The sequence below is a fragment of the Panthera leo genome, chromosome B4 (assembly GCF_018350215.1).
Source record: "Panthera leo isolate Ple1 chromosome B4, P.leo_Ple1_pat1.1, whole genome shotgun sequence".
Taxonomy (NCBI): Eukaryota; Metazoa; Chordata; class Mammalia; order Carnivora; family Felidae; genus Panthera; species Panthera leo.
Window position 1 is genome coordinate 46,365,512 of NC_056685.1, and position 16,001 is coordinate 46,381,512.

At 44.3% G+C, this 16,001-nt stretch overlaps 1 protein-coding gene across 1 annotated transcript; it reads right to left on the reverse strand.

Annotated features, from left to right (window-relative positions):
• Positions 1–2,802: 2,802 nt before the first annotated feature.
• Positions 2,803–10,795, reverse strand: GPRC5D (G protein-coupled receptor class C group 5 member D). Its single transcript, XM_042948431.1, has 3 exons — positions 9,814–10,795; positions 4,170–4,237; positions 2,803–3,068 (listed from the first exon to the last, which is right to left on the reverse strand). The coding sequence occupies exons 1-3, from the start codon at positions 10,793–10,795 to the stop codon at positions 2,988–2,990; spliced, it is 1,131 nt and encodes a 376-aa protein (XP_042804365.1). The 3' UTR covers positions 2,803–2,987.
• Between the last annotated feature and the right edge of the window lie 5,206 nt (positions 10,796–16,001).

Consider the following 16,001-nt stretch of genomic DNA (forward strand, 5'->3'; position numbering starts at 1 on the left):
CAAAGAAATGAAATTGTACTTCCATTAAAATATTCTTTAACTTCATAAACTCATACTTTTCTGGATTAATCTCTCCTGTGTTGGCCACTCATGGTGCATGCTATGCCTTGCTGCCTGGAGGCGAATTTCCTGCCCACAGCTTCTTGCTGAGGGAGCAGACGTATGTGACCAAGTCTGTACCACATGATAAAGGCAGGCACAGCTGAATGGACCAAGGATGGGTATGAGACCCATGGGCTGTCAGTCCAGAAGCTGACTGTAAATTAAGAGGAGGGCCACTTCTAAAGAGCTCCCTGTCAGAAGCAATGATGATTAGCTGGACTGCTCAGACTTCCTTTCAGGAATCTGAATATGATACTTGGGGAGAGAACCAGTCAGCCCATAGTGGGTAGATACATGAAAACACCTCAAAAGGAGACAGTGAGGAAATTATCAAAATGGCTGAGGGGCATTTCAGGGCTGGGGTGGGGACAACAATCTCCTACCAATGCCTGACAGTATTCCATCTCCACGAAGCTGGCTGAGTGGCTATGTCTGCTCTCAGAGAGTTTTGTCTCCCTGCTGCCATATGTAACCTCACAATCCAACGTCATTCCTGAAATAGCCTGAATGAGGCACTTGCCACCTTAGAACCCCCACCCCCCAAATCTAACTAACATGTAGTCCATAATTTGGTACAAAGATGTTCGATTTTACTTTTACTAATTTTAAGAAAGACATTTGGGGAAACAATATTAGCCACCACATACGGTTTGAATGGGCTTATTATTAAAATGGGTTGGCCAACTCAACAGAACAGAATTATGTTGAAGATGCCACTGTCATCATTTTGAGGATAAAAACTAGGAGGATCAGTGATGATGATTTTCTTCCAGAGCAGATGTAAGGTTGTGGCTTGTTTATCCCTCGAGTTGGGTTCTTTACGTGGTTTGTTAAATAGCATCTAATCAATAGGTCTGAGTCTTCACGTTTAAACAGTTTCCCTCAATTTTTTATTACCGATAAAAGCAGAGGGCGACACTCTTTGGTCATTTACCTACATACTTGTTTGTTCTGAGAACACTGCTCAGGGCACAGATTTCAAAAAGGACCAGCTATCTGAGGGCAGCAGAAAAATATATGACATGTTGGAACATTGTGTAGAGGGTGAGCAAGCCCTTGAACCGTAGCTGGGGAACCTGGATTCTAGTCAATTCTGCCGCGGGCAAGCCATGTTATTCTGGCCAAGTCCTTTTCCTTGTCTGTAAAAGGAGGGAGCTGTGATCCTGAAATTCTCTGCGTTGTGTTATCTCCCCTACAAAAACCATAAACTCCGCCAAAGCAGCATTGTCTGCCTTATCTGCTTAGGGCTCAATCCAAGAACAGCTCCTGTTCTTGCAGGTGCTTAAGAAATACTTGGTGAGGGGTACCTGGGTGGCTCGGTCGGTTAAGCATCCGACTTCGGCTCAGGTCATGATCTCACGGTCCATGGGTTCGAGCCCCGCGTCGGTCTCTGTGCTGACAGCTCAAAGCCTGGAGCCTGTTTCGGATTCTGTGTCTCCCTCTCTCTGTGACCCTCCCCCGTTCATGCTCTGTCTCTCTCTGTCTCAAAAATAAATAAACGTTAAAAAAAAAAATTAAAAAAAAAAAAAAGAAAAGAAATACTTGGTGATCTTGAGCAGTTCACGCTGTATGTTGCTTACTAAAAAGGCTCTTTTTCATGTATGGAGTCTTAGCTATCCTTCAAATTGCTTTCACATAGGAGGCCCTCAACACTCACTGGTCTGAGATATCACATTTGGTTCTCAGGGGGTCCACGCTTACTTGTTAATACAGAAATACAGGCATGGAGAAGCCGTATAGAATGGGAAGAGGGGTGGCCTGTGAGTCGAAAGACCTGGCCCACCACTAACTACTGTGTGACTTTGGGCAAGTCTTTCTTTTTCTCTAAGGTTCTGTTTTCTGGTGGCACACCTCTGGTCCTGTTATACCTGTTATGTACAACAAATGGGTGTTAAGAATAGAAGAATCCATCAGGAAGGATGTGGAGCTGTAGGAGGAATGTAGTCAAAGTAATTAAGGCAGAGGCATCAGTCCATTAGAAACATCAAGACAGGCAGACTGCTTTTTATATGCACCACCTAAAATCCTTTATAAGCATCAACTAGGGTGGTTCTTCATTTGCTCTTAGTCGTTCATCAAAGCAGGTCACTGACCTCAGCCACATCTGCCACCATACTCGCTGTCATGGGGTGCTAAAACCATGGGAGAAAGCTGCCAGTTTGCTGCCAGCTTGCAAGCCCATGAAATGTCTGTGTTATTTAGTATGCCCAATTGTGGTGATCCCGAGGATTTTGCTATAATTTTTGTTGCAAATTCTGGGTTACTCATTTAGGGTCCCTTTATAAAACATGACTAGAGGATCAATCTAGTAGTAAGTTGCTACTGACCTCTCTCTCCTTCTCTCTCTCTCTCTCTCTCTCTTTCTCAAGAGAGGGAGAAAGAGAGAGAGAGAGAGACAGGGAGAGAGAGAATCCTAAGCAGGCCCCTGGCTGTCAGTGCAGAGCCTGATGCAAGGGTTCATCTCACGAACATGAGATCGTGACCTGAGCTGAAATCAAGAGTCAGACGCTTAACCAACTGAGCCACCCAGGCATCCCTGGACCTCTATATTTTGTCACATGAATATGGCCCTATTTTTTTCAGACCAAGGTCTTTGGGCCCCATTAGTAAGAGGTGCCAATTTGTTTTTGCATTGCTAAGGAAGGGAATCTTTCAGCTGCACGAAGGAAGAAAGAGACACATAATCAAGGTAGGGTGGCCAGCAAGATTGTAATTTTGCTTGAGAGTGTGGTCTTCTGATGATGGGTTCCAGATGGATGGAATGGGCTAGGAAGCAGGGGAGGAAGGATGAGCCCATACTCTGTTGATAGTGTGACGCAGGACTACCCAGCAACCCATCAGGGCTCCATTGGGATGATCTTCTGAGTTTTCACTGCACGTGTTTCCTATGGACTTTGTATTTCTGCATCTTCCTGGGAGCTTGGTTTAGGCAGTGGGATGAAACACTCTTGTGCGGGATCAACAGTCTGGAAAAGAAGAAATGGCATTGTCAACTTTCTGAGCCAACACAAGGGATGATACTCTCCAGAGCTACGTTTGAAATACCATTTCAGCTTCATTCAGTCCTTTGTTGATAAAGAAAAAAAATATTGAAGCTACCCACATCAGAACTTTGTTTTACCATCTTCCTTCTTAGCCAGTAACAAGAATCTTTTTGCAAGATTCTTGAAGAGCTGATCACTGGACATCGAAGTAATCCAAGAAATTCTTGGAGAAGGTATAATAAAGATCTTCTCATCATGTAAATGCCCTCCAGAGGGTTAATGACGGCAAACGATCTCTCTGCATCCTGGGCTGTGTGCCATTCCAGGAAAAGGCAAAGTCTCAGATAACAGACCAGAAGGAGTAGGATTAGTTAGAGTTGCCGTGTACAGTTCATCAAACAAACAATCTGAGCATGACTTTCACCCTCAGATTTCAGTTACGGGGATCAAAATACAAGAACCGTGTCCCAGTGTGGTATTTTTGGCTGCCTGCGTCTGTGTGCCCTCAAGCCATCATGACACAAACGCAAGTTGCCTCCCCTTCTACTCAGTAGCGCTCCCTCTGCTTTTGTCTGAAAGAATTAAAATCGGTTACACCCATCTGGTGATGGTGGTGACAGCCCTAACCCAGTTCTTGGGGGCAGCCTGAGCTGCAGGAGCTAGACAGTGACTCAGAGAGGCAGCCAGCGGGGCTCAGGGGATCATCTAGACAACTGATAGATACTAAAAGCAGATGTGACCTCATCCATATTCACAAGTCCCTGTTGCCCCCAAGGCAAAAAGCAGCGAGCTTGCTCCTCTTCACCCTCACACGAACCCTTCAAGCTGCCTTTTCTTTCCAGCGACATTCACCTATATTGGAGTACATCGTTAATGGAGGGGCCATGGGGATTTGGAGGGGCTCGGGCAGAGACAAAGGCATTATATCTGGATGACTCAAGCTGCACAGACTTGGAGGGACGAGCCTGCCCTGCCTCTCCTCTCTCAGGTCAGTAAAGACATTGGAAATGAAGCCTGACAGCTCTCCTGTGGAAGGTGGGCTTGCTGTATCCCTCCTTGGTGATTGTAGACGAGCACATTTACCTGCAGCTGAATGGGGGTACCATATGAAGTTAATGCTACATCCTCCTCAGCTCCATCACTGTCTCGGGCTGAAAGCCAAAGGAGGGAAGGGCTGGGTTAGTGTCAGAGATTCACGTGGAAACAGCACATGAGGACTATGAGGAGACTCAAGGGCTTGCAAAGAGGTTCTTGGCCTTTTAGAAAGGAATTCTCAGTCGAGGCTGATTTTTTTTTCTTTTTCCCCTGAATCTATGACTTAAAAAAAGAGTGCTTTAAAGCTTATGAGGAAGGTTGGCTATGGATGGCGTACGTGTGTTCAGGACATAGAATAATCCCATGTGCGGTTATGTGTTTAATGTCGGTCCCCTCAACAAGACTTTTGAGCTGTGTCTGTCTGTCTCCGAGGTCAAGCCCTTGCACGATATGTATCTGTTGTTTGATGGTCACAGACATGGCCATGCCCCAGGGTTCACACTTAGGGGCTCTCTCACTAGCTGTGTGACCTGGGGCCAAGTTTCTTAACCTTTGGTTGCCTTTGTTTCCTGATGCGAATAAGAGGGAGATCATGATGATCACAGTAGCAAATGTCCTTCATAGGATTGTCTTGAGGATTAAGTCATTCAATATGTGTACGGCCCTTGGAATAGGGCATGATCATCGAAAACACCATATTGCTGCACTCTGCATATTATTACCCACGGTGGTGCTGGTGGTGTGGTCATACGTGATGCTCTGACATTGTCTTCCCATTGTCATTTTTTTCTAGAGGGTCGGACCCTGTGAAATATGAAATGCTATTTTTTCCTTCATGGCAGAACGAACTGAATTCTCGGTTTAACTTTGTTCCTTGAGGTATAACGAGACTCCTTCACACTCAGCTCCTTAGGGACCGACATTCACCCAACATTCTCATCAGACTAGACTAGACACCAGAGAAGCTTCATTCTCCAGAATTCTCCAGGACTGGTTGCTGTTCATGGATTTACCAAAGGAAAACACCAAAGTGTTTTCCTCTTTCTGTTCATCCTGCAGCCACTTCATGCTGTGAAATCTGAGTTGAGTAAGGAAGACCTTATGTTTATACAGGGAGGAGGCAGAGACATTATAGCCATCATTTAGGCAAGGAGCCTGAGCTTCTAGACTTTGAGGAGCTTGGTTTTGTCTCAAAGTTGGCAGGAAGCAGAGCTGAGCCTCAAGCCAGGGCATCCAGATTCTGCATTCTTTCTGCTGCCCCATGCTGCACAATTATCTCACGCTTTCTGGGTCTTTAGGAATGTCAAACCTGTGCCTTATCCATCCTCAGAGCAGACAAATCCTGCCCAGACTCACTGTCTTCTTCCCTAATTTACACCACGATTCTCTCTGTAACCTGTAGCTCTTGAAGGTGATAAAACAGCAGTTCTGAGAGTTGTTCCTGAGAAAGAGCAAACAAAAACTACACCACTTGGGACCACTGAAATTGGGTTTCTCCTAGGAAGGGGGGTGCCTTGAAGAAAAACATGCTGAGAATTGTCAAAAAGGGCTGTCCAGGGGCGCCTGGGTGGCTCAGTCGGTTGAGCGTCCGACTTCAGCTTGGGTCACGATCTCACAGTCTGTGAGTTTGAGCCCCGTGACGGGCTCTGTGCTGACAGCTCAGAGCCTGGAGCCTGCTTCAGATTCTGTGTCTCCCTCTCTCTCTGCCCCTTCCCCGCTCATGCTCTGTCTTTCTCTGTCTCAAAAATAAATAAAAACATTAAAAAAAATTAAAAAAAAAAAAAAAGGGCCGTCCAGCAAAAGCTCGTATTTACTATAAGGCAAACTGCCCAATGAATGGGCTTACGTTTGCGGTAACATTCTCTTGGTTCACATCATTTTACAGTCATTGAACCACTTTTACACTGCATAGACTCATTGTTTTTATCTTAAAGCCTTCAAAAAGAATCATGCTAGGTTGGTACACCTTCAAACAACGAGCAGAAAAAAATGCCCACAATAATGTGATATTTTAAAATATACATGGGTCTTGGGGTGCCTGGGTGGCTCAGCTGGTTAGGCGTCTGACTCTTGATTTTGGCTCAGGTCATAATTTCGCAGTTTGGTTTGTGAGATGGAGTCCTGAGTCAGGCTCTGTGCTGACAGTGTGGAGCCTGCTTGGGATTCTCTCTCTCCCTCTCTCTGCCTCTCCCCTGCTCATGCTCGTGTGCATGCGTGCGCCCTCTCTCTCTCTCAAAGTAAATAAATGTTAAAATATATATATATATGTATATATATATATATATATATATATATAACACACACACATATACATGGGCCTTGCTTATAGCAAACTTGATATAACAATACCTTAAGTAAACTAGGGCAGATGAAATAAGCAATAATTAGAACAGGAGCTTTCCCTTCACAAAAAAATTTTGATGACTGATATTCTATATTTAAGATCTCCACAAATTATATTGCATTTAAAATTCTCAGTTATAAGGGGGCGCCTGGGTGGCTCAGTTGGTTAAGTGTCTGACTTTGGCTCAGGTCATGATCTCGTGGTTTGTGAGTTCAAGCTCCACATCGAGCTCTGTGCTGACAGCTCGGCCTGGAGCCTGCTTGGGATTTTGTGTCTCCCCCTCTCTCTGCCCCTCCCATACTCATGCTCTGTCTCCCTCTGTCTCTCAATAATGAATAAACGTTAAAAAAAAAAAAATCTCAGTTAAAAGGACAACTGGTTTAAAAAATATAATCAATATACAGCTTTCTAGGAATGCATTTATAATAGAGGGCAAAGAGTATTTATAACCATTTGTTTGGTGTCCTGTGGTAACATGCCTGAGTGCATTTTTATTCTCCACCCGGATGTTTTTAGATCTCGGAATTAAGTTCATAAGCCACTTCAGAGAGATAAAGCTTAATCTTCTTTTGAAAGAATCCCAGGGAAATAGAGTCCTTAATCCCCTTTGCTGATCTATTTCAGTGTTTACTAACTCTTATTTTCACAGTTAATCTAAATCCTTTGTGCTTTGGTTTGAGTTCACTTCTACAGATTGTCTTTAGTTGGAGACAGAAAACAGGACAACAGCCTCTTGGAGAGAGGTCTTCATACTTGTGAAATTCCCTGCTAATCTCCTCTTGTCTTTCTCTTCTTTCAGATGAATAATTCTCATCTCACAACCCAGTGGTCAATCAAATAATTATGTGACTGGAGTCACAGCTACAGGCAGTATTAATCAGAAGAGTCTCATGACAAACGCATGCCTCATGGACTCACACAAAATGTCATGTTTTGGTGTACAGAATTTAGAGAGAGAACTGGCATGGTCTATGAGGAAGGCACCTTAAGAACTACTGTCTATTCCATTGTCTTAACCTTTCCACATGGGTCTGATGTTATAACCCTTTAACTATCTTTGTGGTTTTCCCTCAGCCTCCCCAAGTCCCTCACACTTCTCATTGGTGGATCCCAGAACTGGAATGGGTATTCTTGTTGGCGACTGGCTGACTGACGCCCAGCACAACAGCCTGATTGTTCTTGCTGACCACACGTCTATTTATATAGCACTGTGTTTCTTGAGCAAAGGAAAACAAAGGCAGTGGTAAGCTGCTTGCCTATTGCTAGCTTGTGACCTATAATACATACGTAGGGTTTCTCAAGTTCTTGTTATCGTACTGTTCTAGTCTGGCTCTTATCTATTTTGTGTCTACTGGTATGTTTTCCTGAGCTTGGTGGAATCCTCTATTTTGTACTGAGTTTTAATTATTCTTCTAAGTTTTGATATTTGTAATTTTTCCCAGGTGACCTAGATTCTGATTCTGTTATCCCAGTTTAAGTTTCTGGTTATTCTGACCAATGTGGAGAGCAATCTGTATGTCCTTTACTACACTACTGATTTATTATTATTATTTTTAACAAAACATCAAACTGGGGACACCTGAGTGGCTCAGTTGGTTGAGTGTCTGATTCTTGATTTCGACTCAGGTCATGATCCCGGGGTCGTGGGATCAAGCCCTGTGTTGGGCTCTGAGCTGAGCGTGGAGCCTGCTTAAGACTCTCTCTCTCTCTCTCTCTCTCTCTCTCTCTCTCTCTCCCTCTTTCCCTTTGCCCCTCTCTCCCACTCATGCTCTCTGTCTAAAATAAAAACAAACAAAACACCAAACTGCTTTGACAGTGACTGTCACTGGCAGGCATTTCCTGCTCAGAAATGGATTTTCTAACCATGCTCGAGTAACAAGGATAGTACCAAGCCCTTGGTCTTTCACCAAACCCTCCTTAGAACACTTAAAACACTTGTGTTTTGGGGTATGGACTCTTGATCATTACAACTCCCAGTATGTTTGGGGTATTATACAATTCTAAGAACCCCTCTCTCTCTTTCTCTCGGCTTTTGTTTCTTGGAAATATACAACGACAATAAAACAACACAAGAAATTTTATCTAATCTTCTGGCGAGAACTACAAGACGTAGTTTCAGGGATTGACTCTGCAATTCTGCCATAAACCTTAGTGATCTGATGACGCACCATCAACAAGCAAGGAAAAACTGTTAAAGGAAGGATGTATAGCATCAATTTCCGACTCTCGGTCAACTGAACTGAAAAGAATGAATGGCTGCATCTCTCTGAACAGGATTTAATTTGAATGTGTAATTGGCCATAGATGGCAGCTCAAAAAAGTGTATGCATTTAAAGGGAAGGCTTCTATTAATTTTTTTGAGCCTGGTGAACATTATGTGTGATATACAACATTTAAAATAACATCATTTTGCACATTAGAAATAAATTGTGAGGAATCAGATGCCTATTAAGACACAAAAATTGATGTAAAACTATGATATTGGGTTATGAATAATAGGCCAGATGTTTCAGAAGGGAATGAATGGGGTTTGACATATTTCTAGACAACCAAAATTAGCCACTATCTCCCAGGTTGTTAGGGTCCAAGCATTTTTGTTGTCATGGTTAATCTATTTTATTCATTAACCAAGTATAGACAGGTGGCTTGGTCTTACATAAAGATAAAAACAAAATCTGACCAGAAATTTTTTGAAAATGTCACATAAGCAAGTTGCTTTATTTCTGTTAATGATTACATATCTGAGCCTTTATTAGAATTCTGATTCGATGGCTCTTCCGGTCACTTTTTGCAAACTTTGAAGGCTTTCAAGCAGGGAATGGTTTGAAAAGTAGAGATTTAGAAGTTATTGGGATTTGTGACGTTAATGAAGTGATGAGTCCTATGAATCAGTTTATTATGATGTTTGGGCAAATTAGCTTCAAGACTTAAATTTTAAAAAATGTCCATCACATGTTACCTGGATTGACTTTTGCATCCGATGGCCCAAACATCTGGACTTAGCATCGTATGCCATGCAACTGCATGGTCCAAGCCTAATTTGGTGCTAGTTAACTCACTTTATAGTGGGTGCCTTTCTTTACCCAGCGTGAGCACTCAGCCACACCCTCTTTATTTAGGGCCTTTGATTCGTTTCTGTCTTGGCCTCTCCCCCATAAATCTCTGTATTTTGGAAGAACTGAATTTTCGTAAAAGTCTAATCTTGATTCCGGGTATCTTTACCTCCTTTTTGGAAATAGTAAGTCGCCCATCTAAATTGTTCCCTCTTGGTTCATCCTATTTCTCAATATCTCTCCTGTTTTTCCCACAAGAAAGCCTCCCTACTCCCTGAATCCCCTGGGAAAGTACCTCGTGAGAGTTCCTGGTTCTCCACTCTGAAGCTGCATTGGTAGGCTGGGGCTGGGCAGGCATTCCCTGGTAAAGGGCAAGTCTGCTTGCTCGATCTGTAGAGAATGCAGAGCTCGGGTATGATGTACAGGAGCAGGAAGACCCATGCATTGGTGACCAGGGCAATACAGATGACAGGGTCATCCCACTGGGGCTGCCGCTGGAACTGTGGGTTGCCTCTCAGGAGCATGGAGATCCACACTACCCAGATAATGATGGAGATGAGCACAGTGACGAAGATGAGCCTTCCATGTTGCTTCCAGTTCTCACATGGGCCACAGAAAGTGGCTTTGGAGACGAAGAATGTGAGGGCCATCAGGAAGAGGACATAGACCAGGAGCACAACAAAGTCCACGTTGAGCTGACAGGGTGTCATATGCATGAACATCATACCCCTGGTCATCATGAGAGTCACATACTCAGTGGCAATGATTATCTGCAGCAAGCTGACACCAATAGCAATGCACAGAATTGTTGTCCAAGAGAAGGAGACTCTGCCCCGGACCAGCTTCACCAGGTTGGAGGCATGAGCCAAGAGGCATGAGAAACAGAGAGCAAAGAGAACCCCAAAGAGAAAGTAGCGTACAGGGGCAGTTTGCTGATTGAACTGAGTGATGAAGGCAAACGTGAGGCTAAAGAGTCCCAACACACCCAGGAGGAAGAGGAACTGAGTGGGAAGGACATTCCACTGGCTGCAGTCTTGAACCCTTCGCATGAGGAAGAGAAATGCCAAGAGTAGGATAATCGTAACTACTATGCCAATTATTGCCAGGGACTCTAGAACAATGCTCCATGGCCCCTCATTGTCACAGAGGAAATAATAGTCCTCAGTGGACTTGACGCAGTCCTCATACATGGTGACTTGTAGGTGGACCTCACGAGAATGGACTTCTGTTTCCCTGCAGAAGAAAGATGAGACAAATTTCTGACTACATCCACCCATAAGAGCGCCTGTCGGGTAGTCCTATTTGGGCACTATAATGTCTCTCATTCCCAAAAGAAGACACCTGGACATACTGGATAAAACGTCCCCAAACTATCACACCCTGAAATCTCGCCTGGCTCCATTCTGCTGGGAAAAGCAAAACAGTGTCTACTTCCCGATGCTTCATCCATTTTCACGTCAGTTTCCACCAAGCCTTTTTGAAACCTGAGGCAGGATCATTTTCACAAAATAGGGTATGTGACAAAGGTTGCATGGCTGATGAGATTCCAGTTAGGTCGGACTCCAGAACGAGCGCTGTCAACGTTAATGGATCATCGGATCATTCGAGACACTGATGCACTGCTTGAGGGAGACAGGCAGATCATTTTTCCTAGTAATTCTAATGGCCGTTCCCTCTTTTAACGTAAGTCAATCCAACAGAACATGTTATTGCTAAATACCTACTGTTCGTTCATCAAAGAATTATGCAAAATGGTCCCTGCTTCAACTACCTTTTGGGACCATTGAGCACCAACATCTATGTCGTCACTGAGGCTGCCCAGGAAAAAAAACTCCACACATTCTTTAGGAAAAAAGTACTTTGCAGTTGGATACTTCTAGCTCTATTCCCCTTCAGTTATTCCCAAGCCAGGTGGCTGGAGCAATCCTGGCTTATGGCTAAGGACATGGCCCCTTCATTCCCACTTACCTTCTCTGTGTCCACGCTGGAAGCTGGTAGTGGCTGCGAGGTTGTAACTGCCAATGAGTAAGAAGGAGACAATCGCAGCTTCTTTAATCTCTTCCCAAATGGGCGGAAGGCCCTCACTCAGGTTCCTGCAGTGCCTATAAAAAGAACCGGAAGGACACACCTATTCCAGTTTCACGGCAACTTTTCTCCAGAGCTTTCTTTGGTGAGAACAATTATTTTCTTTTTTTTTTTTTAATTTTTTTTTTTAACGTTTATTTGTTTTTGAGACAGAGAGAGACCGAGCATGAACGGGGGAGGGTCAGAGAGAGGGAGACACAGAATCTGAAACAGGCTCCAGGCTCTGAGCTGTCAGCACAGAGCCCGACGCGGGGCTCGAACTCACGGACCGCGAGATCATGACCTGAGCCGAAGTCGGCCGCTCAACCGACTGAGCCACCCAGGCGCCCCGAGAACAATTATTTTCTATGCTATTGCTAACTTGAGGCACCTTGGCCTTAGGGGGTCCTGAAGGTGACTTTAGGAAAAGACGGCTTCCTCCCCATATACTCCACTGTGTTTAGGAAGCCGCAAGAGGCCTTCAGTTGGCCTTACGTGAGGACACTTCACTCTCCGTCTGACCTCCTCCCTAAAGAGCCATCTGGATTCTTCCCCACATCTTGATTTTGGTTGTGAGATCCAAAACAGTATCCATTTAATGAATAAGAGTTTTACTGGGCCCTAAAGAAGGGTTATGTGCATTAAAAGGGCCAGCGGTTGGCAAAATTGTGAATTAGGGGAAATCTGTCTTCTCTACGACTCTTCCCTATCCAGTGGAAGTCTTTCCTCAGGCTTTGGCTGTCCAACAAGTGTGGGCCCCTACCTTGACCAGCTCTTCCTGGTAATGCCGAAGCCTTTGGTACAATTTCCCGTTGTCCTTCCTCTCCTCATTCCTATCAGAAGACACCTGTTCTGGGTTTCATTCCATCAGGGCATCCCAAGGCCAAAGATGGAACTCACAGTTGAATTTACCAGCCAATATTGGTGTAACAAATCCCTTTTCTCCTGTGACAGTGTATAATGGAACACATTAGTAGTGTCCAGCCTATACTGACCGCACCTCTACACCCCCCAGTTTACTCCTTGGTTCTTTCGCTGGGTATTTGCATTTTGATAGAGGACTTCCAAAGACCCCAAGTCAGTACTTGTTAGTTTGGTTTCCAGTCACTCTGCGATCTGGCCCTATCTTTCTCATCCAACTGTATTTCTTTCAGGTCTCCTGGCCCTATGGTTTATCCAGGTTGGTTTTCCCACTGTGCATAAAGAAACAAACTCCGGTCTGATTGCCTTCTCTTAGATGTTGTCCATGACCTGAATTGCCTTTTGCTTTATTTCCGCTGATCCTGTTCCCTAACCAAATACTTTCCCTACCTCTAAGATTTCTCTCTTATTTCCTCTGTGAGCTTCCCTGACTCCCTTAATCCCTGGAGCCCTCACCACTCACCTCCTACCATGAACTCCAAGGCATGCTGGGGTTGGGTCTGTGCTCTTCACAATTAGTGGAAACCATATTTTCTGTCCATTTTATTTGCATCAATCGATTTTCAATAAATAAAATAATCAGTGAATTCAAAATAGTAATAAATAATAAATGTATTAATTTATTTTCTTTGTATTGGCCTCACCCCCTTGATTAGATTTATAGCTTCTTGGAGGGGGGTCAGTCTCCACATTTTATGCCCCCATAGCACCTGGCCATCCTAGGTGATGGGTGGATTGTTCAGCTGGGAGAGTCTAATGATAGAATTCCTGACCTTGTGAAGGCAGGTCTTAGCAGTGTGGTTTTCCAGCAGAAGCTTTTTAATGGAAACTACCAGCAAACAAGTCAGGACCTTAACAAACCCCAGACAAATTCATTCTGAAGTGGTGCTCTATCTTTAGAGACTCTTCAACTTTAACAAGCCATTTTCCCCCCTTTGAGAGAAGAATATTCCAGGGAGGAGAGTCCTCTCCTTTACTTGCTTTAGGCATAATTGTGGTTTGTCAGAAACTGTAAAAGCTAATCTAAAGTTTACTTTAAGGGTAAAGAGATTTTTCCAGATGATGAAATGGGACATCCATGAGAATTCACTCAGAGGGCCTCACGAGTAGTTACATTGCTGTCTGTAGGACAGCAGAGGATTTCCCATTTAATTCTTCCAAGAGAACTGTTCTGGTGACCCTTCCCCTCCCCCCCCCTCCCCCCAGCTAGTTACTCATGGCCACTCCTCACTGTGGTGATGTTTCCATTTCCAGCATGCTTGTCTTCTAAGAAGATTCTTCCTGAGCTCCTGATGGCTTGAGGCAGGTGAATTAATGGGTTAATGACCTCAAAGCCCTTTGAGCATCTTAGATAAAAGAGCTTGTCTCAGGTACTAATTATTGGCATTCTAAAATCTGGGGTCATGGAATTAACCCATCTGCTGCCAGGCCTTAAGGAAACGAGGGCCTTCTGTGCCTACACACGTCCACATTACTCACATCTCCTTTCTTTTGGCTTTTATGCAGCAACGACATCTCACCAAACAGTTCAAATGTGGCTTTGATGAATCAGAGTATATTGATTATAACAAGTCCAATAAAAATGAAGACAAAACAGTCAAGAGGCCAAACGCCTTTTGCCAAACACCGATTTGTGTTGTCTCTTTCTTCCAGAAACAGACCTGGAGGGAATGTTAGAGGTCACCTAGTCTCACCCTCTCATTAATAATTAATAAGCAGGAAGCCAATAGTATAACATGAGAAATTGCATAGCAAGGAGGCAGAGGCCCAGAGAGATGAAGGGAGGTACCGAAGGTATGGAATGTTAGAGGGGATGGCCAGGGCCATCTGATTGCTGGCACATTCCTGCTGCCATATTGGCTATCTCCCTGACACTTCCACCTCGGGAGGACAGGCCTCGGAAGAGAGGAGCACTCAGACATGACACATGGGTCATGACCGGAAAGAAAGAAACATAAAAAAATAGATTACGAGAGTACGTCAGATGCTCGGCATCCTGCAGCACACCCCGCAGCCAGGCGAGGACTGGCCGTGTGGCGCGGGGTGCTGGCCAGGACTGGGTTACCTGCTCATTTTGCTCACTGGCATCTCCAGGACCAGCTTCATGGTGGTGCCACCAGGGACTCCCATTCAGAAGGATCCCATGCTTCAAATTTAGCGCCTTGTGGTCACCATCTCGAAATTCTTAATTTTGTCTTTGAATCTGTGTGATGAACGTGAAGTCAGATGAGACAATGGAGCAGGCCCTGAGAGCTTGGAGCCTGGGGTCAGGCGTGATCCTGCCTCCCATTGTCTCTCTGCTTCCCTGAGACAGGCTCTTTGTCGCCTACTCCCTACCACCACTTGGCGCCCTGGGTCACTTGGCTTCCCCATTTCTGGTCCTGCCCCATGACTGCTGGCACACTCCATCAGGGGTCACCTGTCCCCTTGGATTGAGGTGGTGGGCTCTTGGAAAGGGGGGACTGACTTACCCATGGCCAGGTAGGGTGCCACATTTTCATTTTGCACTGAGCCCTGCAAATTATGTAGCAGGCTTTGGGCATCTCATTAAACTTTCCCACATATGGTCAATTTAATGCATATAATATCGGGATGTTACCACTGTACAGTTTAATTGTATATTAATAGGATGTGCAGTTAGTTGCGAGGAACCTACAATGTTTTATCTGGGTCAGCAAAGTGTCAAGACTCAACTGAGTCTCATTTATGAATGAGCAGCGTAGTTTTTGGAAAGGAAATTATCCGACTTTTTTTTTTTTTTTTCCAGTTTGCAACTACTGTAACATTTTAATTGAACTAGTATACATCGCTTTCATATTGGGTTGTTTTATCCTCATTAGAAGAAAAGAGATGATGTGCAAAATATAGAGGTATGTCAAGTTTAACTGCTGGATCTGGAAGCGTAAACACAACAACATTGAGAAAAATGTTGACTAAGCATTATAAAAAGGAAAAAGTAGAGGCAGGACCTTAAATATGAAAATCCCCTAAATGTGATTTAATTAAATAAGCAAAGCTTAGCAAAAACCACAGACTTGACACATAATTTTTAATGAAATTTACAGTCTGCTGACTTACCGGGGTTCAGCTTCCAATTTTTGGACTATGGTGGTGCCAAAGAGTAGAAACTGAGCTTCAAATTTGAATTTGATCTTTTTCCGGGCTAACTATGTGCTGAGCAATCTTCTCTCCTGACGTTGGGTGGTGGCAGCCGACAGCTCCCGGTCAGCCACAAGATCATGAGGCTAAACACCTCCATACACTTATAATCACTCTGCCCCCATCCAAGCATTCTGTTTTTCAGCATAGTATTCAATAAATTCTATGAAATAGCCAACACTTTATTATAAAACAGGCTTTGTATTAGATGATTTTGCCCAACTTTATGCGAATGGAAATTTCTGAGCACATGAAAAGGTTTTTTTAAATGTTTATTTAGTTTTGAGAGGGAGACACACAGAATGTGAGCAGGGAAGGGGCGGCGGGGCGGGGTGGGGG

Excerpts from the sequence above, each read along its gene's own strand:
- GPRC5D (XM_042948431.1), bottom strand. The coding sequence starts at position 10,795 with ATGGGTGGATGTAGTCAGAAATTTGTCTCATCTTTCTTCTGCAGGGAA. Across the intron at positions 4,238-9,813 it reads GAACCAGGAACTCTCACGAG|CCCGAGACAGTGATGGAGCT; the intron begins GTACTTTCCCAG and ends TTTGGCTTTCAG. Across the intron at positions 3,069-4,169 it reads GTACCCCCATTCAGCTGCAG|ACTGTTGATCCCGCACAAGA; the intron begins GTAAATGTGCTC and ends CTTCTTTTCCAG.